A 22662-nucleotide genomic window follows, 5' to 3' on the forward strand; every position below is an offset into this window, starting at 1 on the left:
TAAGGAACTAGAAGCTGACTGTATCAGCCAGAAAAAATAAAGTGGGCAATTTAGTCCTATGAAAAACACACAGAGGCAAAAAATTGAACTTCTGGTTTCTGTTGCACACAGAAGAACACACTTAGGTGAAAATCGCCAGGATTCTTTGATTGCTCGAGCATTTGGAAGACACTCACTTTCCATTTTTTGTCCATCAGTAGCCGAGCATTTAAAGTCGTTAATGAGAACCGTGCGGGATGTTCATCGGCAGTACATTTCTCTACGGTCATTCCCACAGAAAGAAAACACATTACAGAACTTGTGATAACCCAGCTTTATTAGTTAAGAACGTACCAGAAATCCATAGGAGAGCCCTTTCCTGGTGATTACAACGAAGCTCCTGTCAATAAAAAAGTGGAGGACACAGCAAGCTCATTTTACACAGAGACTGCACTGAGATTCCATAGGCAGAAATAGTCTGTAGATCTTTCCTGCCCATACAGAGAAGCTGGACTTGATTAGGAGCTGAACTTGGCAGGCTGAGACATAGGGAGAGTATCACCAGGCTATTATCTACGGGAGGTACAATTCCAAGCACTGAAAGAAAACAATACATTGAAGCAGAAGTAAGCACCTTGACCTAGGACATAAAAATCCATGAAAATTCATCATATTCAGGTTGTATAATATAAAAATTAGGACAAATCCATCCTGAATCAGGCCTCGAGAGAAGTTCTACAGGCTTTCATGTGTAAATTCCTGTGCCCTCCAGTGGAGCTGAACCGCTAGGAGAGGCAGCCAGACTTTGTGAAACAGGAAGTGGTGTTTGGCGCATCCATCTGGACAGATAAAAAAAAAAGAAAAGGAATTTGGCGACTTGAAAAAGTACTTCTTCTTGTGAGAAAACCTACTTAGGGAAGGCCAGATAACCTCGAGATAAGCATCCCGGCTCTTCAGCGCTTATCTTAACCTAATAAGTTCAAGTTTGTAGAGTTTTTCAGTGACCTGGCATGATAAGGCGGCCACAGAAAGTACACTGCTGGTCTTCGGGATGTGATCACTCCTGGGGGGTGTTTTTTCTGAAGGAATTTACAGCAATCCCGTCTCACAGCAAAACAAATATTTCTCGGTGTTGCAAGGTGTAAGGGAAGGAAAGCCTTCTTTATTCCCTTTTAAGTTCTTTGGCTGACTTAATATTTAAATCAACATAAGAAAAAGATTAAAAGGAGAAAAGTAAATTTAATTTCATATGCAGGGAAGCTCACAGAACTATGAGACTCAAAGAAATGACAAGAAACATTTTTTGTGTGTGAAGAATTAACAAACCAGTTTGGGCTTGGGGTAGTAAATTGGTGAAGAGGAACAAGATTGGTTTACCAGCCTTCTTGAGCCTGATCCCTATCCCTGGTGATAAAGAGGACTACCGCCCTCTAGGTGCAGATTCACAAGGGAAATTCACTTCCTGCCTTCGGAGAACGGAGGACGGTCAGAGGGTTCTTCTGCTCTGGTGGTTTCTTAAGTAACTTTAATTCAAAATAATCAATATGCCAAAATGGCGTATTTTGGAGTGGTCTGCCCTGGACCTTATCAATGGGGTTTCCCTGGACTCCTGACAGCGTGATTATGAAAGTCAGGTGTGTTTGTGCAAGGAGACGCACACTGAGAAAGGCAGAGTGCACAATGCAGCCTAGGGCTACCACATGCAAACGCGCCAGTCCCCAAACGCAGCACAACTTTCCTGGCCTTTATAGCTTGACCATGTGCTCCTGCGGCAGAGACGTCCCTCGCCACCTGCCTGCATGCTCCATTCTGCTAAGGCCCATGAGAATGTCCTGTGGTCCCTGAAATCTCCCAGAACCCTCCACGCACAGCTAGTGGTTGCCTCTTCTGTGATTGAAACTTTCTGCCTTGTCCTCCTGGGTACCCCTCCCCATGCCTGGTGGGTACCAGAGTCTAACAGGACTCAGCGTAAGACAGTTTCTCTAGTTAATTCTTTCACTTTCAGAATATTCTGAATTAACTCGATGCACCTTCACAGATATTTATCAAACAAGCAGAAAATATAAATATGTATTCTCACTTCAAATAATCAACTAAAGTTTGGGGTTTTTTAGTTATTTGGATAAAATATTTCTATTTTATTTATGAGACATGGAAGTTTTTAAAATGAAAAAAAAAAAATGATGTATATATAATTCTACGACCCCAGGCTTTACCTTTTGAAAAAAATCTTGTCCTTAATTTCCACATGCATGCGTAGACCTTGTGTAGCTGTGATGATAATATGTAGTTAGTTTTATTTTCTCTTCTCACTTGCCTCATATTGCTATAGAGACTTAGAATATCATTTAAATGGTTGTATAGTATTCCAATGAATGGACCGTACTTTAGTTAACTTCGTTTGCCATAGTGCTGGATGTTTTCCTTATTGCTTTCATCACTATTTTGGATAAGGCTGAAGGCCCTGTAAAATATTAGTATTGTCTCACAGCAGTGTTTCCTTGGAGTTATATATTCTCCAAAGAGCAGGCCACGGGGGGATCACTGTGGTTTTGGTATTTGATATCAATGCCTGATGTTTCCTGAAGTGTTTCTGCGGGCTCACTCTGCCAGCAACAACAACTTCACTCCCGTCCCATCTTTGGGTGTGGTTTTGTGGACTTAAGAGGTGCTCCTGGGATTTGGGTTCTTATATTTGACTTCTGACAGGGAGGGTCAACTTTTGTTTCCATAAGTTTTTCTTTTACCAGTTGTAGCTCCTCCCAGGAGAACTGTATGGTCTTGGGCTTTTGTGTTTGGTTTGGCTCAATTCTGAAAGGTTTTTCTCTTGCTTGGTTTTGTGCATCCCTGTGTGTGTATTCATTTATAAATTAGATATTCTGGCTGACTTTCTTACCAATTTCCATGAACTCTTTTTTTTAATAGAGTATTTTTTTATATTTTTATTAACATATAATGTATTATTTGCCCCAGGGGAACAGGTCTGTGATTCATCAGTCTTACACATTTCACAGCACTCACCATAGCACACACCCTCCCCAATGTCCATCACCCAGCCACCCCGTCCCTAACCCCCCACCACTCCCCAGCAACCCTCAGTTTGTTTTGTGAGATTGAGAGTCTCCCTCCCGATCCCATCTTGCCATAAACTCTTTATGTAATATTTTAAAAAGCATGAAGGAGGACATGGAAGGATAATTCTTGATGAAATGTGAGAGAACCTGTTCTGACTTCCTCTCTCATCTTTAAAACAGAGCGAGTGTCTGAGGCTGCCCTCGCTGAGTGATCCCTCCACAAACTTCTGTGTGTCCTGCTTCCCCAGAACTGTCCCTGTACTTCAGGACAGATCAGGGCTGGGGTGTAGTACCTGGGACTTGAGGCTGTTGACGCAGTAAATCCCAAGACAACCAAAGTCCAACTGAGGACACACAGCAGGTTGTAAAATTACTGACATTTTCATCATCAAATAAGATCACATTGATTCACAGACATTCTCTTCTGTGGTCACTGTACTTTGGGAAGGAAAAGTGAGGCTACAACTTTATATTTGTCTGTGCTCTGTTCTGGGTTATCTATCACAGAGTAACAAACCACCCAAACTTGGCGGCATGAAACAATGATAATTTATTGCTACCATCATTGTTATTATATATCACTTTTATTTGTCACGGTTTCCATGGCTGACTGGGTTCAGTGAAGCCATTCTCTCTTGGGGTATTGTATTGTCTTGTGGTTGCAGAGGGTGGCTGGGGCTGGTGACCCACATATCTGGAGGTTGATGCTGGCTGTGACTGTCAGCCAAAACACCTATCCATGGTCTTTCCATGGGACCTCACAGCATGGGCACTGCAAACTGTCACTTATGTTATCCTCAATTTGTCAAGGTAGCCACAAGCTCTTCCCAGGTTCAAGGGGAGGGGACATTGATTCTATGTCTTAACAGATGAGTAAGTAGGTCCCAGAAGAGCATGTGGGACTAAAAATATTGTTGAGCCATTTTTGGAAAATGCAGCCTGCCGTGAGTCACTTAGGGAATCTCCCTGACAACAGCTCCCTTGGTCTTTGGCAGTCCCATTCCTCCCCTGGTCAAGGTTACACACTTAGGCAGCTTCTCAGTGGCCCACTCTGTCCTTCCCACCATGGTGGCACTCTCTGAGTTCCAACAAGCAGAACAGCAGACAGCCATCCTTCACCTTCCCCACAACCTCCAGACCACAGACAGGTTGACATGGCAAATAAACCTGGGTATTCCTCTATGTAATCCTTTGCTCATTCCTGCCCTCTCCCTGTTTTCTTATTAGAGGCCTTCTCAAAAATGCCTCACAGTAACTGCTGCAGGCAAAGGTGCCTCGTGACACACGTCATGAGTGAGTGGCTGAGCCTCTGTAGATAAAATACAACTTAGAGAAAGCAACCGGTGACTCTTAAACCTAGATGTAAGTAATGCCACCTGAAGGACTCCTTAGAAATGCAGATTTCAGTTTTGCTTCAATTTCTGTGATTATAACAATCACTCAGCTGATTCTCTTGCAAGGGGTGTAGAGACCACACTTAAAAAAAAAAATTCCTTTAAAGGTCAAAGAAGGAGGGCTCTGGTCTTCTGAAGCCCCGTCACAGTGGACTCCGTAATGACATTTCCCCCTTGCCCCGTGTTGGATTGCATTCGGAGACCTGGTTATTCACTGTTCCTTGGGCTCTCACTCTCCTCTTCACACCTCTTTCTCCACCCCTGTATCTCCTTCCTGGGTGCAAGACTCATACAGCAATGCTCCTTTGCCTCTTGTCACTTGCATGAAATCAACGACCTCCAAGTCAACATGTCCAAATCCACACCCAGATCTTCCCTTCCCTCCTGCCTGTCCTCCTACATGTCCCTTTTCAGGGTTGGCTCCCTCACTTACCGTCACAGTTGTCTCCTCCTTCTTCAACCTCTGCATCCAGACAGGCCCCCAGGTCCTGCGCAGTCTGCCATGTAAAATTACACCGATTCTGCCACAAAGTCTCTCTTGAATTCAGCTCCTTCTCCCATTCCTGCTGGGCCTTGAGGAAAGGGGAAGCTGAAGCCTGGGTGTATGCCTTGGTAGGCTGAGACATTAGGCAAAACAGAGGTCAGGCGGGGAGGAGAAGGGGACTACATGGACTGAGGGAAGTAGAGCAAAGAGGAAAGACACGGCTAGACATCGGCCTATAAATTACAGCGTAAATGAGGCAGAGCGGGCTATCAGAGGCAGGGAGGTTTAGGAAATGTCTGCATTTGGGGGCAGAGACAGGAGATCTTATTCTCCCTGCTGTGTGGGGGTGTTCCCCTCCCCCAGTAGCATGCTTGCAGAGCCACCATCGTCCCCCATGCCCGCCTGCGTCTAGGCCTTTAGCACCTCCAGACTGGGCTGTTGCTGCGGCTGCTTCCCAGCTGCTCTCCCCAACTCATGCTCTCCTCCTCCAGTGCATGCCCCACCTGGACAGAAGTCCTCATTCTCAGTGGCTAGCTCAACCTCTTTTTCAGCAACTAGCCAGATCCTGCCGCAGTGGTTCTCAGAGTTGGTCCCTGGGCCAGCCGCAGCAGCATCACCTGGGAACTAGTTAGAAATGAAGGGTCTTGCCTCCTCCCTCCCCAGACCTACTGAATCTGAGAAATTCTGGGAGTGGGGCCCAGCTGTCTGTGTTTCAACAAGCGTGCAGGTGGTTCTGCCGGAGCTCAAGAACCTGTCTCTAGAGGGGCACCCTGTCAAGGCTCCCTGCCTCCCCCTCTGCTGGTCCTTTCGCTGCCTGAGCCCCACTCCTCCCGGGCACCCACCCAGCTGCTCAGAGTTCCACAAGACTGAACTCTTCTGTGTTAGACTCCATTCTTTCCCTGGAAGGTCCCCAACAGGCTCATACTGATTCAAAATGTAGGCATCGAGGTGTTTCCCCGTCTGTGTATTGTGCTTTGGGACAGCTTTTTGACATTGTTAGAGTGATGGCTTGCATGCCATTCCCCTCATACTGATTTAAAATGTAGGCATCGAGGTGTTTCCCCAACTGTGTATTGTGCTTTGGGACAGCTTTTTGACATTGTTAGAGTGATGGCTTGCATGCCATTCCCCTCTTTGTTCTCTCTCCACTGTGTGTGTGTTCAGAGGCCAATATCCTATTCCCATCCTGACTTGGATCTGAAAGTCCAGCACGGAGCCTGGGCATATTGGGAGAGTCAGTACATACATACTTAGTAAGTACCTGGGAAGGTGGTTGACTGGCCGAATCCTCAACTTGGGAAGAAAATAAAATGAGCCTTCAAATCAGCAGAAAACATCGGCTTGTCGGCCAGAATGCTCTTAGTATGAATATTTCCACAGTTCCTGCCAGTGGTATCAGTTACCTGTCAGATGACAGTAAGGTAGTAGAATTATTACTCTGGTTTATAGACCACAATATGTACAATAATGTAGAAGTAATTTGATATCTTAGTTGTAACATTTAAAGTTACTTCCCAAACCATTCTTTTAGACTTAGTCTGGTTTTGTTTAATGCAAGGCAGAAGCTGGTTTTTTTGTGACTAATTATCTGTGTTAATGTGTAAAAGTCACCATAGTTGAAACTTATCACAGTTTACAAAACAAAAAGAAGTCCACTCATCTGGACACACTTGTCTTGCCAGTTATTTCGGTATCTTGTGGGAATTTTAAGCATTTATTTGCCAGTATTCAAGATGATTCTCTACAGATTTCTCCAGTTGCCTGATTCAGAGCATCAGCCCCCAGCAAGGCAATAAGCAAAAGTTAACTCCTATCTTTCCATTTTCTGATGCAAAGGTATCAAAACATTCAGCGAACCATTGCAACAGAGAGGTCAGAAGAAGATTCTGGCAGCCAGAGTTGTGAGCAGGTCCCGGCAGGAGGCAATGGAGGAGGTGGTGGGAGCGACTCAGAGGCTGAATCTTCTCAGTCGAGCTTAGGTACGGAAGGAGGGGACCTGAGTCTCCTGGGTTGGCATTCGGTGGCAGCGTGACCATGTGTGGATCCCCGCCCTGCCTTGGGAATGGACTGGGTCCTGGGGGGAAGAGCGGTGGAATGGGGGCGGTCAGGCAGGGGGGAGGGGAAAGAGGCTTGGTGTCAGCAGTGTGAAACAGACAGCAGTTTCCCACCATGAACATAAAGGAGAAGTGAATTCATAGTAGGAGTACTCATACTTGTGCACTGAGGCAATTTTTCCAGTGGCCTAATGATTTCTCGTTGAGTGAATTAATTTGGGGGTGTCGTAAGAATTTTCCACTTATAAATAAAACATGCATTGAAAATTCACAGTCTACATCAAAGAACCTACATAACAACACTAGGAATAATTATTTGTTTGCATTTAAAATAAAATACAATTCCCCCTTGAGGGAGCAACCTGGGAGTAAAGAGGTTTTCCCAGAAGCTTACCTTAGGTACTCTTCTGCCCCCGTGCCTGGTTACCTAATACTGTAGGCCAGGCCTCCGCCAGTTGTCTGCTTTTCATTTCTTTGAATCTGCCTGAGTGGACTCAGACGAGAATATTCAAGAGGCATAGAAGACTGGCTTCAGTTTTTTATACCCGTAATGACAAAAGATTATCACAGTGACATCCCAATCCACTTTCTCTTAAGTTGGGTTGAGTGATGGCGTGTTGGAAGCTCAGGGCAGAAGCTCTCTGCTGCAGGGCAGAACAGTGGATTTCCGTGCACACACCCAGTCCCACCAACGACTGTAAGTGCGTCCACTCCATTTTACCAGATACGCTAGTTAAACTGACTGGTTTTAGTTTTTCTATGTATTCATTTTTGTGACCTCTGAGAGAGGTGTGCTCAAGTGGTCAAGTAATTAAAAGCAAGAGGAAAAAAAGGAATAGAAGATCCCTTTCTGAGTTTGGTTTTGGGAAGTTTTGCATTTGCTATGTAACAAACCATTCCAAAAGGTAGCAGCTTAAACTCCCAGCCTTGCATTTATCACACAGGAGAGCAATTGTATTTGCGGTGGGGCTTGCGCATGCGTCCTCAGTCCGCTGCCCCGTCCGCTGCAGGCTGACGACCCTGACGTGGTCTCATCTGGGCTGGCTGGTCCCTGCTCCCTGTAGCTTCTCATCTTGTCCCAGACTAGCCCAAGCTTGTTCTCACAGTGGTGGCAGGGTCCTAAGACAGAGTGGGGACGTGAAGACTTCCTGGAACCCTGGCTTACAAGTTCTGCCAAACTCTGTTACTCTAAGGAAGACACAGGCTAGCTCAGTTCAGCAAGAGGAGAAGTGCAGAGTCTCATGCCGGTGAGTGTGGATGCAGGGAGGGGAAGAACTATGCCTCTTTCTGCAAACCACCTTAACCGTGCTTAGCCACTCATAAAATAAGAACGACATTGTTATAAAAGGGGCAAGATGTTCGAGGATGTGAGCCTACTGGAGTTACGCAGCAGCACTCCTAGGAGATAACCACTCTTCTTAGCACACACAACGTGATAGGACATCTGGTCCTATCACCGGGATACCTGCTCATATCACTGTTCAGAACCACAGTCTGGTCCCAGCTGTCCAGTCAAAGCTCAACGCACTGCTGGTATAGAGAGAGAAGTACTACATTTGAAATGACTTTTTCCAACGTGTCCATTGCTTTGCTTTCCTTTTGCCAGATCTGCGGAGAGAAGGGTCACTTTCTCCAGTGAATTCACAGAAAATCACCTTGTTGCTGCAGTCCCCAGCAGTGAAGTTCATCACCAACCCCGAGTTCTTCACTGTACTACACGCCAATTATGTGAGTACTCTTGAATCAGAGGGGGCCCACCTGGCTCCCATCAAAACTCAAAACGCTCCTTTGCTAAGTTGTTTAAAGGAGGAAAAAGGAAGGCGTTTTAACCCAGGCAAGACTGAAACCAAAACAAAACAAAACAACTCTGTCCACTCCTTCTATCTGGGAGTCTCCCAAAAAGGAGAAGGACTGGATTTGGCAATGCTGTTGCTTCTTTGTTTTCATTAGGCACAAATGTATCAATATCAGTGAAAGTCCTTTGGAAACAGATAGGTGTTTCTGTTACTGCTAAAATTTTATTTAAAGGAACAAGATTACGAAGTTGACCGATTCCCCTCAGCCTGCATCATTTTATAAAATCACTTCCATTAAAGAAATGTTAAATTAGATTTCTCCTAGATAAATATCTAGTTTTCCCTTTAATGAAATGAGATGTTCAAATACCATACTTAAGTTATTTTTGCATATATAGTGGGTTGTTTTTTGTATTTTCAAGAAAGCAATTACATGCTTTCCCTATATTCATTAATTCTTTCATTAGACATTTTCTGTGGACAGATGCAGATCTAGGTGCTGGCCTCACAGACATAGCATGACAGCTGAACCGCACAAGCTCCCAATTTGTGGAGCAACAGACACGTAGAAAGACTAGTCTGACGTGAGAGGACAGCGCCCAACCTCAGGGAGGAATGAAATGCTCTGGAAATACCAGAGATACAGTCTAGGGGAGCATCCCTGAGGACAGGGCTGCTGAGCTGAGTCAGGAAGGTTGCAAGGGAGTGGGAAGAAGCTCCAGAGAGAGGGAGAAAGGATGCAGCTGTGAAGAGGCTCAGGGTTGGGTATGTGAGGTTGGGATGTGGTGACGGGCAAAGGTAGGAGGAAGGGCTGGAGAAGAAGTAGCAAAACTCAGGGAAGTCATGAGAAGGAGCATAGCTATGCCTCAGAAGGCGGTAGGAACAAACAACAGTCCTAGGCATTTACGTTACAGGATCAGGTGTTTGATTAAACATCTTCTCTATCAGAAGGGCTGAGACTGGGGGGCTATACGGCTAGAGGCTGATCCAGTGTCACAAGTGAGAGATGATCGAGGCCCACCCTGAGGAAGGGGCTGGGAGGACAGAAAGGGGGACCATGGTGATGGAGGCAGGCAAGGGTGAGGACTCGAGAAAGTCGGAGTCTTTTCTGCTTTGGGCACCTGAGTTAGGGGTGAAATTACTTGCACCTGAGCAGGTGCAATTATTTGATTAGGTGACAGTGGGAGGAGACCAGTTTTTAGCAGGTTTTATTTGAGAAGCCTCTGGGACATTTGTTGTTAGATTCAGAGTGGCTGCCTACTGGGGCAGGGGTGAGTCACAAAGGGGGACAAGGATGCCAGATGTTGATGCTCTCAAGCACTGGGCACCAGGTGGCCCTGGCCAGGAGGAGTCACGGCCCCACTCTGGCAGCAAGCGGGGTTGGCTTCCAGCCCTGTGGACCGGAAAATCATCATTTGGCACAACTAAAAACTCTGGAAACGTTTTCCTTTCTTCTCATCCCCATCCCCTCCACACAGAGAAGTTTGTGACAGACCTCTGAAGGCCAGCCTTAAGTCCCCAGGGAACCTAAATTAATCCTCCTTGTTACAGACACAAAAGTGGAGCAAGGGAGGACTGGTGCAGGCAGAGAAGGGTGGAGAAGAGAAGGGGGCAATGCTCCCAGTGATGAATGGAGACTCAGGAGAGCCCAGCCTAGCGCTGACTGGGGAGAAGGGGGAGGGGAGCCTTTGAGTGTCCCCCCCCCCTGCCCCGCCCAGAATGTGACCGTATCAGAGGCTGAGGAAACACCCATACAGATCAAGCAGATCCATGTGTGTTTATCGTGCACATTTAATTTTTGAGCAAGATCTCCCCTTCTGAGGCTTCCCCCTCCATGCTCACAATAAATCACTGTGTTAGCAATCAGGTTACATTGCGATAAGGTGCTCAAGGTGTATTTGGTCTGTATTTTTCCTACCCCCCTCCCCCAACCCTCTATCCCAACCGGTCCTGACCCCCCTCTCAGGGTGCCTACCGAGTCTTCACCAGTAGCACCTGCTTAAAGCACATGATTCTGAAAGTCCGGCGGGACGCACGCAATTTCGAACGCTACCAGCACAACCGCGACTTGGTGAATTTCATCAACATGTTTGCAGACACGCGGCTGGAACTTCCCCGGGGCTGGGAGATCAAAACGGACCAGCAGGGAAAGGTGAGTGTGACTGACAGGTGGGCCTTTCAACAGAGAGCTCTTTATCTGAAGAAGACCCATGAGAAAGCGAGGGGTGGGGGAGATGAGTGAGGACAGGAAAGTCTGTGTCTCAGAGATGTGCCATCAGCTACCAGGAGGAAGAGAGGTTCCCATCCTGCAGCAGGGTTTCTGTCCTGCAATGTCCCCGGCCTCTTGCCCCCTGATGCCAATAGCATCAACACCAACTTGGGATATTGCTAGATATTCCCTAGAGAGCAAATCATGCCCAGTTGAGAATTGCTGCCTATGTGTTTGGAAATTGAAACCAGAGTCTGTTCAATGACCTTTCTATGGTTATGCCTCCATAGACGGCTAACTCTCAGGGAATGAGATTATTAGTTAAGTGGGAATGACATTATTAGATTACTTGTGGTGATTTTCCTAATAAGCCTTCAGTTCTCATTAAAACAGCCTGACAAATGGGCAGGGTATCTTGGGCCCACGTGATGTTACTGGCTTGCGTATTGCCTTTGTGTGACCTTAGCCAAAACTGATCTTTCCCAGGGATGCTTTGGAAGCCTTGCTGAGTTTGCTGCAGCAAAAATGTTCTTTCTTAATCATCACCAGTCACATCAATGTATTTACAGGACAGGCCAAACAGTTTATGAAAGACTTGTCTCTTGTGTAATTTTTTTTTTGAGGGGTGGGGTCTGTGGTAGAGAGAATCCCTCCCTTTTTTAGGGTCAAAGGAATCAGAAATTTTGTCAGTAGACATGTCTCAGTCTCTGTGATGTTCAGTGTGCCACAGTTCCCCAAAGTGGGCTGATAGGGTGCCATTGTCCCCTGGGAACCACAGGGGACCTCCTCCCCACAAACCCCTTAGCATGTCTCAGTACCTGGACTCTCTGAAGTGTGTGGAGAAAGAGTGGCCACTAATGCAAGTCTGTTACTCAGTAAATCTGTATGACCGGGTCCTGTGTAGTTGGGTGAATTGGAAAAGGGTCTTGGGTGGGGGGTATGCTTTGTGTAGTAGAAAAACCTCGAGAGCCAGGATCTGCTCCTAAGGACCTTCTCTTTTACTGGGTGTGTCCTCCACTTGGAGAATGACAGTGATTTATGCTGGGAGGACCTGAGGATGTGTGTTAGGGTGGGAAATAAATCCTGAGCCAGACAGAAAGGAAAGGAGCCAGAGTGCACGTGCCTCATCTTGGTGGTCTGTGGTCGCCATATTTACATTATTACTTAACTAAGTTGTCAAGACTACACCACTAGGAATCAGTGAACAGAAAGGGTCATTATGGTTTATTATGCAAATAGCACACTAATGCAAACAACTTGCTTAGCCCAGATTTCCTTAACACCCTAAGTGCATACAGCTCTCACACTAGGATGCAAACAGCCGGAGATTCAGCAGAATGCCACGAAACCCCCCAGTGCCGTCAGCCCTGTTTCTCCAGGGTGCATCACACTAGCAAAGAAACACAGTAGCTGAGACTTGCACCAAGAATTTTAGCCATTTTGAAATGTATATTAGGGAATTTCTGGCAAAACATTTTCCCCCTAATTTTGTTTAGTGATAAGGTACCATATATAAGAAAGAAGGAAGTCTGAATCTAAAATGAGAGGGCTTGAATTCTGCTTTCAGTTATGACACAAACCAGCTGTGTGACTAGGTACACACACATAAAATGGTCTAATTCTTTACTAATTGAGCACACACAGACTCAGAGTTGACAAACAAAACTTCTAAGAAGCATACCATGCACTGAATTGTTGCGGGGGTGGGGGGAGGGGAAGTAGCCTTCAATTAAAAATGTATTATCACAATCCATAGGGTAGAGAGGAACAATGGAGGATAGTGGGGAAGGTGTACAAGGACTATCCCATTCCATTCTAAACACGTGACCATGAGCAGGTTCCTTTACTGCTCTGAGCCTCACTTTATCCGTCATAAAGTAGCAATAATTATTATTGCCTTCATGCCAGTTATAAAGAGTAAATAAGTGAATGTGGGCATCCATGATAATAGAGTAGATTAGTAATTCCTGCTGTTCTTCCTCTTGATGCTGTGGGAATTGTCCAATCCAAAAAAATGCAACATCAGACTGGCAACTGGAGAAAATACAAGAATACCTCATTGCTAAAGCCCATCGATGATGGGAATAGGTTGAGAAGAACATTTATGGACTGTCTCCTACAGGCTCACCTCTCTGACTTGGAAAGAATGTGTTGCACAGGAGCCTAGGATCTAGGAACAGCACTCACTATAAAATCAGGGGGTCATAGCTTTCTATGCAAAAGACATTTTCACAGATGGCCAGAGAAGGTTCCAGAATGCCACAGCACCTTCTGGTTCCTCATTCTAGCCAATCTGCTTCTTGCTTTATTGACATGTGTGAAGACAACAGCCTTTGTTTTTAGTGTACGCCATGGTGGGCATAGAAGACCAGGGCTGGCTGTTTGATGTCTTTGAATGCATGATCATCCCCACAAAGGGGTTCAGGAACAGTGCTCTGACAGTGGCACCACTTCAAGAGGACCAGAGTGAAGGCCCAAATGGCATCTGACTCATCCGTTGTCTTGGAAGTCTGAGAAAGGAGGTCACAGCCTTCTGCCAACTTCGGTAGAGATTGGATGTGGACCTTAAGAAGGTTCCAGGCTTGAGTGAGGGGGAGGCTTATCATCCAGAGAACGCGTGGGGCTGCAGGTGGTGGGGCAGGGGAGGGTCTGCCTGTGGCCGGCATGCGACAGAGGCAGCCTCTACTAAGGAATGAACACACAACAGCAAAATGAACAGGAGCCTATGAAGAGACCCACTACTACATGAAGGAAACCGAACCTTTGAGAAAAAAAGACATCTTGCAGTATAATTTCCTTCAGAAAATAGAAGAATTTAAAAGGCACCTGCCAATCATACAAGATGGTTTAGGAGCACGTGGTTTCTATTGAGCAAGAAGAAGCAGCCATGAACTGAGAAAAGCTGAGAGGAGGCAGATGTAAGAAAACAGAACTACCATATGATCTGGAAATCCCACTTCTGAATATATATCCGAAAGAATTGAAATCAAAATCTCAAAGAGATACCTGCATTGCTATGTTCCTCAAAGCGTTAGTAACAATAATCAGGCAACCTAAATGCCCACTGACAGATGAATGGGTAAAGAAAATGTGGTGTATAAGAAGGGAGGTAGGGGGGTGTTAAACAGTGATGAGGGTTAAGGAGCACACATGTTAGGAGGAGCACTGGGTGACATACGTGAGTGTCGAATCACAATATTGTACACTGGAAACTAATGTACTGTATGTTAACGAGCTGGAGTTAAACTAAAAACTTTTAAAAAGGTATGTTTGTAAATGTATGTGCAGAAGCATATGGGAATAGAACTGCTCCTAACTCAGTGAAACTGCACAGTTGATAATGTGTCTGTCAAGTAGCATCTTTCATTAAGATATTAGTGTTAAACAGGTGTTGGCGAGGTTGCGGAGAAAGGGGAGCCCTCTTGCACTGGTGGTGGAAATGCAAACTGGGGCAGCCACTCTGGAAAACGGAGGTTCCTCAAAAAGTTAAAAATAGAGCTACCCTACCATCCAGCTATTGCACTACTAGGTATTTACCCAAAGAATACAGAAATACTAATTCAAAGGGATACAGGACCCCCAGTGTTTACAGAAGCAGCATCAGCAATAGCCAAAGTATGGAAACAGCCCAAGTGCCCATCAACTGATATACAGTGCAATGTTACCAACCATAAAAAGGAATGCAGTCTTGTCAGTTGCAAGGATGTGGATGGAACTAGAGTGCATTACGCTAAGCAAAATAAGTCTTGTCAAAGACAAATACCGTGTGATTTTACTTACGTGTGAAATTTAAGAAACAACGTGAAAAAGCAAAGGGTGGGGGGAAAGAGGCAAGCTGAGAAAGAGACTCTTAACTATAGAGAACAAACTGATTTTGTTTTTTTATTAGTATGTTAGCCACCATATAGTCATCAGTAGTTTTTTGATGCAGTGTTCCAAGATTCATTGTTTGCATATAACACGCCGCGCTCTGTGCAATATGTGCCCGCCTTTTCAAACTCAACACCCAAAAAACTGGTGGTTACTAGGAGGGAGGTGAGTGGGAAGGGATGGGGGAAATAGGTGATGGGGATTCTCCAGTGAACTTGTAATGAGCCCCAGCTGTTGCATGAAAGTGTTGAATCGCTGTATTGTACACCTGAAATTAATATGATACTGTGTCTTAACTGGAATTCGAAAACTTATTTAAAAAAGAAAATGTGGTATATACATATAGTGGAACATCATTCAGTGTTCCTTAAAAATGAACGATGAACCTGGAGGACATTATGCTCCGTGAAATTAGCCAGTCACAGAGGGACAAATACTGCATAATTCCCCTTACGGGAAGTATTTGAAATAGCCTCAGAGTGACAGAGCAGAATGGCGGCGGCCAGGGCTGGGGCAGGAGGAAATGGGGAGTTGGGTTCATTGGGTGCAGTTTCAGTTATACAAGATGAGAAAGTTCTAGAGACCTGCTGTACAGACTTGTGTTAACAATACTGTTCTGCTCTGTGCACTTAATACCATATGGCTAAAATTTTGTTAGAGAATAAGTGATTAAGTCTCACATGTTCTTCTACAATTTAAAAAAAAGGCTGAAAGTAAACGTTTTAAGATCGCAAGGAAGAACAACATGTAGTAGCATAGGGATAAAGCCGAGCAGAACTGATGCTATATAAAAATCCGATCACTGAGAGAGAACATGGAAACAACCTCCAAAGTCGGGGAAGAAACCAGATCGCAAACAGGGAGGAGTAAGTTGAAAATAAATAAATAAATAGATAGATAGATAGATAGATAGATAGAAAAAAATAAAAGCAAAAAGACCATATCTCACTTTCTCAGCCAGGCCTGTCCTAACCATTCTATTTAATACCAAAAGCACCCAAGATCCCCAACCCATGTGCTCCCCCATAGAAGTTATATACTTGTTAGATTTATTGTTTTGTCTGTTTCTCCTGACAAAATTTTGAGCTCCTTGAGAGCAGGGATCTTTGCTCATTGATGAAACCCCAAGGGCTTAGAATATTCCTAGCATATAATTACCACTCAGTTAAAATCTCTGTTGGGGAATGGCTTAGGGATGTTCCCAAAGAAGAAACCAGAATAATAGGTAGAACAACAAAAATTAAATTTGAAAGATAAACATTCACTTATTAAATATTGAAAATAAAATTTTGTGCTCTAAAATAAATTGCTCAGGTAGGCAGATTAATGGGGCTTGCTGAGCTATATTAAAATTAATTAAAATTCTGTATCTACACATACTCTGGAATTGTCTTTAAATGGGGATTTTTTTAAAAATCTTATCAGTGGGGCGCCTGGGTGGCTCAGTGGGTTAAAGCCTCTGCCTTCGGCTCAGGTCATGATCCCGGGGTCCTGGGATCGAGCCCCGCATCGGGCTCTCTGCTCAGCAGGGAGCCTGCTTCCTCCTCTCTCTCTGCCTGCCTCTCTGCCTACTTGTGATCTGTCTGTCAAATAGATAAAATCTTAAAAAAAAAAAAATCTTATCAGTATATAGCCATGATAATATGAAAGTTACCTTAAAAAGAATAAAAATCAGGCAAGCTTAAAATTTTCCATCCATGAAACTCAACTACAGAAATTCACAGAGCAAGGAGTACAGGTTATTGATGAGAAAAATTTGCAGCCCCCAAATTCTATATCCAAACAAATTGGTGTCATTCAAGTGTGAAAATACTAGAAAAACCACCTTACATGCAGGATTACATGTACTCTCTTGCCTGTCCAAAGAAAACACCAAAAGCCATTCCCCCGATGACTTACAAATGAAGCAGAACAGGAAATCAATAATAGAGAAAACAGTATAAAAGGACTATGGTGGTGAATATTTAAATCAATCAAATATATGAATGTAAGTGTAAATAATTGTTAAAATGCTTTAAAATATTTTGAAAAAGATTCAATAAAATATGGGAGAATATGTATAAGAAAAATGGAAAAATTGAATAACAATTATCTGAATCATATTCCTAACCTAAAATAAAATAGACGAGGGAAGAGGGCCGGTGAACAGGGCAAGGAAAGTTGTGCTAATGTTCATAGTTGAGTAATTTGAAAAACAATGGCTAAATATAGTTATTTGATCAACTTAGAAGGCAACTATTTGTACCATTGAAAGCAAGATTTTTCTGTTTCAAATTTCTACCAAAATAAGATCAAGCAAAATACGGTATATATAGCAAAATACCCCCAAAATCCACCAGGAAGCAAAAAAATTGGAAATAACCAAAATAAAATAACAAAAGTACAGCCAAGCATAATAGTCATAGTGATAGGTGGAAATAGGATAAACTTATGTACCAAAAAGGAAAACACTTTCAGATTTGGTAACAAACAGATCCAGCTTACTAAAAGACATACCCAAGAAATGATTCAAAGTTTAAAAAATAAAAGAATAAATATTAATAGAATGTAAAAACCATAACAAGAAAATCAGTGGTGGTATATTAATATCATAGAAAGAAGAGTTCCAAATTCACACCATTAAATGGAGTCAAAGTAAGATTTTTTATAAATCAAAGGCACAACTAAAATAAAGATACATTATTCATATATATTATGAGCCAAATAGCATCATAGCATATATAAAGAAAACTAAAAGAGAAATACAAAAGGAAATTAAAAAATGCATTGTAGGAAAATGAGTTTTGTATCTATCAGTTTGACAGAAGGACAAAATAAGTCAGGATTTGAATAATATAGTTTTATAATAATGGATATATATTATTTTGTTAAAAATAGACTTTATGTAGACCTTAATTACATACAATTTTTATTTGTCAATTATACCTCAATAAGGGTAGAAAAAATAGAAGTTACATGAATGAATAAACAAAATGTGGTATCACCCATACAATGGAAGATTATGCATCCTTGAGAAGCAGTGAAATTCTGACACATGCTACAGCATGAATGGACCTTGAAAATATCATGCTAAGTTAAACAACTCAGAAACAAAAGGACAAATATTTTATCTCACATGAGGTATCTAAAAATAGTGAAATTCATAGAGACAGAAAGTAGAATAGAGATTCCCAGGGTTTGGGGGAAGGAAGTAATGAGGAGTTTGTCTTTAATGAGTACAGAGTTTCAGTTTAAGAAGATGAAAAACTTCAGGAGATGAACAGTGGTGATGGTTACATGACAAAGAGAATGTATTTAATGCCACTAAACTGTATACTTAAAACTGATTAAAATGGCAAAGTTTACGTTTTGTACATTTTACCACAATTTTCTTTAAAAAGAAAAAAAACAGTTTATAACTCCTTTATGAGATCCTTGGAGCTTTTTTTTTAAATAAATGATAATATTTTATAACACAAAGAAAACAGAAAAGCATAAAATACTCATGTTGCATTCCATGGCCATAAGCAATAGAGCTAAATTTTAAACAACAAATTTAGAGTCAGTCAGGAAAAGACATACTGTATGATTTTACTCCGTGTGGAATTTAAGAAATGAAACAGATGAACATGGGAGGGAAAAGAGAGGCAAACCATAAAACAGACTCGTAATGATAGAGAAGAAACTGAGGGTTGATGAGGGTTGGCACTTGTGATGAGCACTGGGTGTTTTTTCTAAGTGATGAATCACTGAATTCTACTCCTGAAGTTAATTAATATTGTACCACATATTAATTAACTAACCCATAAAACTATGAGAAAATGTTTGGCATCCCCTGTAAACAATAATTCAGCATCATTTACCATTCAGCATTTCTAAGGGGTCTTTCAAATACTCCACATTTATAAAGTCCATGAAAAGCACTCATGGACTTATGATGAGGATAAGAAGGTAATTTGTTAATATAGACCAATAAACAATTTTTTTCTAATTTTAGCCCAGTGATTAACTCAACTTTTAGGAATTTATACTAAAGAATTGCCACATATGCACTAATAACAAGAAACCCATTTAACTTTAATTTATAAACTTGCAGGCATATAGTTCAATAATAAAAAGTCACCTTCAAATATTGACTTCAGCTTATACTTGTGTGTTTAAAATCTCATGTTATAGAAACACGTTGATAAATGTGGTTTTTTTTTACTCACATTTTTTCTTCTTCAGATTCTTTACTCATCTTTTTGATATCACCAGTGCCACTTTTGAAACACCAAACCCAGTTTTTCAGGGCACATCATCTTTAATCCCATCCAGATTGGACATACGGACTTTTTTTACTTTTATTTTATATTTCTAAGATTTTATTTATTTATTTGAGAGACAGAGAGCACAGGCAGGGGGAGGGGCAGAGGAAGAAGAAGATTTCCCACTGAGGGGAAGCCCAACTAGAGGCTGATCTCAAGACCCTGAGATCACGACTTGAATCGAAGGCAGATACTTAAGGCACTGAGCCACCCAGACGCCCCCAAATAGGCCTTTTTGAATCTGTGTGGAATGCTGTCCTGGGAATTTTACAGCAAGTCACAGATACTGAGTCACATGATATTAGGGGAGTTAATCTCCTATATCCTGTGGAGGGAACTTTGGGTCCCCATAATGAAACCACTTCTGTATCACTTTTTATAGAGCTCTTTAACAAAAGAGACTTGTTTGCAAAGACATCTAATACTTGAAATTATAAGCTCATACTTCCCAAGAATAATTTTTACATCTGTATTTGACTTGGACTACCTCTGTAAGGTGGCATCTGAGTGCGTCTACAATGAGCAATGATTGAGGTCTTTAAGAGGAAGTCACCTTCACCAAACATTACATTTTGTTCAAGATAGTATTTGAAAGATTGTTTAGTAGTACAAAAGGGGTTTTTTTCCTGAGAAGGTACCAATTTTATGAGAGGTAATTTTAGATTTAAATAATAACTTTTGTCACATATTGGGACATGTACAGTAATCAGACATGCTGCAAAGATTTATGAACAAGAATGTTTATTGAAGCATTATTTTTAAAACAGTAAAAAAGTAAAATGTCCAATGATAGAGGGTACCAAAATTACTGTACATCCATCAAGGTATATACCTGCTAAAATTGTGTTAAAAGAATGTCTGATAGCTTAAGGAAATGCTCATAAAATAGGAGATGGAAAAAAATCTTCTAACAAAATTGTAGGTGCCGCTGTGGGGAAAATATGTAGATATTTGTATATTTGCATGAGAAAAGAAAAAACTTGTGGAAAGGTCACGTAATATTTTGATGATTACCCTTGGATTGTCATATGTGAGGTAATTTTGATTTTCTTCTTACTTTTTTATCCTTTTAAAATTTCTTCTCAATGAGACTGTGCTAATCCTGTAATCAAAGAAAGACTTTATTTTTTAAAATAAAGTTTTTCATGAATTATTGCTAGTGTTATTTTAATACACTGAAGGCTCTATTTCTCTTACTTTCCACGGTGAGTAAAGTGTTATGACCACGAGTCTGTAACTCCGCTGTGAAGTGTTTATCAGTGACTGGCATGCCCCCATCTCCCATCTAGTTTTGAGCAGATAAAAAGGAGGGTCAGAAATAAACTCGAAGACTGAGCCCTGTAGCACTCCCTTACTTTATTGACCTCACTCTGGCTCGTTCTCATGCAGTGCGCTTTTTTACTGGTCTATCTGCAGTCTTTCTTCGTGGACCACAACAGTCGAGCTACCACTTTCATTGACCCCCGAATCCCTCTTCAGAACGGGCGTCTCCCCAACCACCTGACCCACCGACAGCACCTGCAGAGGCTTCGGAGCTACAGCGCTGGAGAGGTAACCGCCCCCCCCCCACCAGGTTCATGGTTCCACAGGCCTTGCTCCGTTTTCGTGACTGCGATCTAGGATTGCCTGCTCCCCAAGGGGCTCTGCCATATCCCCACTGGTCTTTAGAAGAGTGCAGAGTCAGGGACACCCACTGAACTTCGCAGACCCATCTTCAGACCGCCTTCCTTCTGCCTTCCGTTTTGTCCTAACAATCGCCACTACAAAGACTGTGTCTAGCTTAAGGGACATGGAAAATGCAGGCTCAGGAGACCCGCACACCAGGCCTGGACTGTGCTTCCTTAGGCCTGCCAGTCACATGTGAATTCCTAAACGATCCTAAGGATATGACTGACATTAAACTTTGGGCTCTTCATAGATCCCAGAGAAGACATCAGTACCATAGACATACATGGACCAAAAACTGGGGGAAATCCACTGGGGACATGAATACTCTCTCTGCATCCTACCACGTGCTCTTTCCTGGTTTATATCTTTAGTCACTGCCTATGGTCACCTTCCGCTGAATCGTGAAACTGTGCTTCTTAAACATCATGGGCATTGCCTTTCTCAAGTACTATCTCTTTATCCCATACCCTTTCCTGGCCTCCCTTCTCAAACCAAAACTCCAAACATAGCTCTTTTCTACTTCTAGTCCGTTCCTGGCAATACTTTGAGTAAATCCCTTACTGACGTTTCCCAGGTATCAGTACCATCCTGGAGATCAGCAGGATCTCATGAGGTGGTGGCCACTGAGAACCCTTTCTTGTAAAACAGCCTGTCGTGTTGGATTACAATGAGGCAAAAAATGAAGTAGTACAGGGTGAAAGAAGAAGGTGTGTGTGTGTGTGTGTGTGTGTGCACACGCGCTTGTGTGCGGCTCCCCACTGCCCCCGCATCATTCCAGGGAGAACTAGGGTGAATGTCTCAGGAGAAATGGGGAAAATAACAATCCACCTGGCAGCCTCAGACAGCAAGTCTCAAGGGAAGAGCTTGTTCCTGACCTATTGGTACCAGTTTACTACTCTTTTAGGGGAAGCATCTGTATCCTGACAGGCCTAACTCTTCCCAACCGAGGGCGCTCACAGTATAATGCCAGTGTGAGAAAACGGATTTCTCTTTCATGGGTCATCTTGGGTTTTGTTTTAGGATACTGCTGAAAACATGCTGATTCTTTCGTTCTGCGTATATGTAAAATGTGCACCTGACCATGCAGAGAAAAATATTATGCATTCCCCCAGGTTACATGGGTGTCAGGAGCACAGATAGCAGACACTCTGCAGCTGCCATGCTCGCAGACGACAAAAAGCAGTGCCCAACTTCCCGGCTCAACAGGCATTGATTGTATCCCTCTCTGGTGGCACTCACTTACAACACTTCAGAAAGTATGGCATTTGTGAGATCATAGTGAATAAACTCAAGATTCTGAATCAACTTGAAATATGCCATTTAATTTATTTAAAATATCCAAGGTCTTTAGTATTATTAAGGCGATTTCATCGTTACGAGAGATGAACCACATTTGATAAAAGAAGCTGAGTCCTGAAGTCAGGTTCACTGTCAATAAAATGAAAAGGTAGGTTCCTCCTACCTCCTACCTACCTAAGGTAAACCCCCTAAATCTCTAGATCTCTTACATGTATAAGAAAGTAACCTGAAAATACAAGTATTAAGACATTTCTGTTGAAATGAGATTCAGGTCATGAGTGCCACTTGCATTACCCGCTCTGAAACTCTTACTTAATCTGACTGAAGAGCCCAAGCACGGTTACACTGGATAGCAACGTTAATGACAGAGTCCCGCCTGCATCAGCCAAGAAAGACTGTAACACTTAACGAAGAACGGTGACAGGGCATACGCGTGCCTCAGCCGTCTGCGTTCTTCCTAATTCATTCACTCTCCCACTGACTCAGTTGATCAGGTTTTTAAACGCATCCCATCCCTCCCCACATCCCCTGGTTGCTTTGCGCTGACAC

The 22662-nt window shown here is 43.0% G+C and overlaps 1 protein-coding gene across 6 annotated transcripts in view; it reads left to right on the forward strand.

Annotated features, from left to right (window-relative positions):
• HECW1 (HECT, C2 and WW domain containing E3 ubiquitin protein ligase 1) overlaps window positions 1-22662 on the forward strand; it is a 460030-nt gene that overhangs the window by 369258 nt on the left and 68110 nt on the right. For all 6 annotated transcript variants that reach the window (XM_032874976.1, XM_032874979.1, XM_032874977.1 and 3 more), the window contains 4 exons: window positions 6768-6910; window positions 8592-8713; window positions 10748-10933; window positions 20563-20697. In XM_032874976.1, coding sequence (XP_032730867.1) covers window positions 6768-6910; window positions 8592-8713; window positions 10748-10933; window positions 20563-20697 — 586 coding nt within the window. The remainder of the gene's footprint in view (window positions 1-6767; window positions 6911-8591; window positions 8714-10747; window positions 10934-20562; window positions 20698-22662) is intronic.

This window comes from Lontra canadensis, unplaced genomic scaffold, assembly GCF_010015895.1.
Source record: "Lontra canadensis isolate GAN:19392208 unplaced genomic scaffold, GSC_riverotter_1.0 scaffold54, whole genome shotgun sequence".
Taxonomy (NCBI): Eukaryota; Metazoa; Chordata; class Mammalia; order Carnivora; family Mustelidae; genus Lontra; species Lontra canadensis.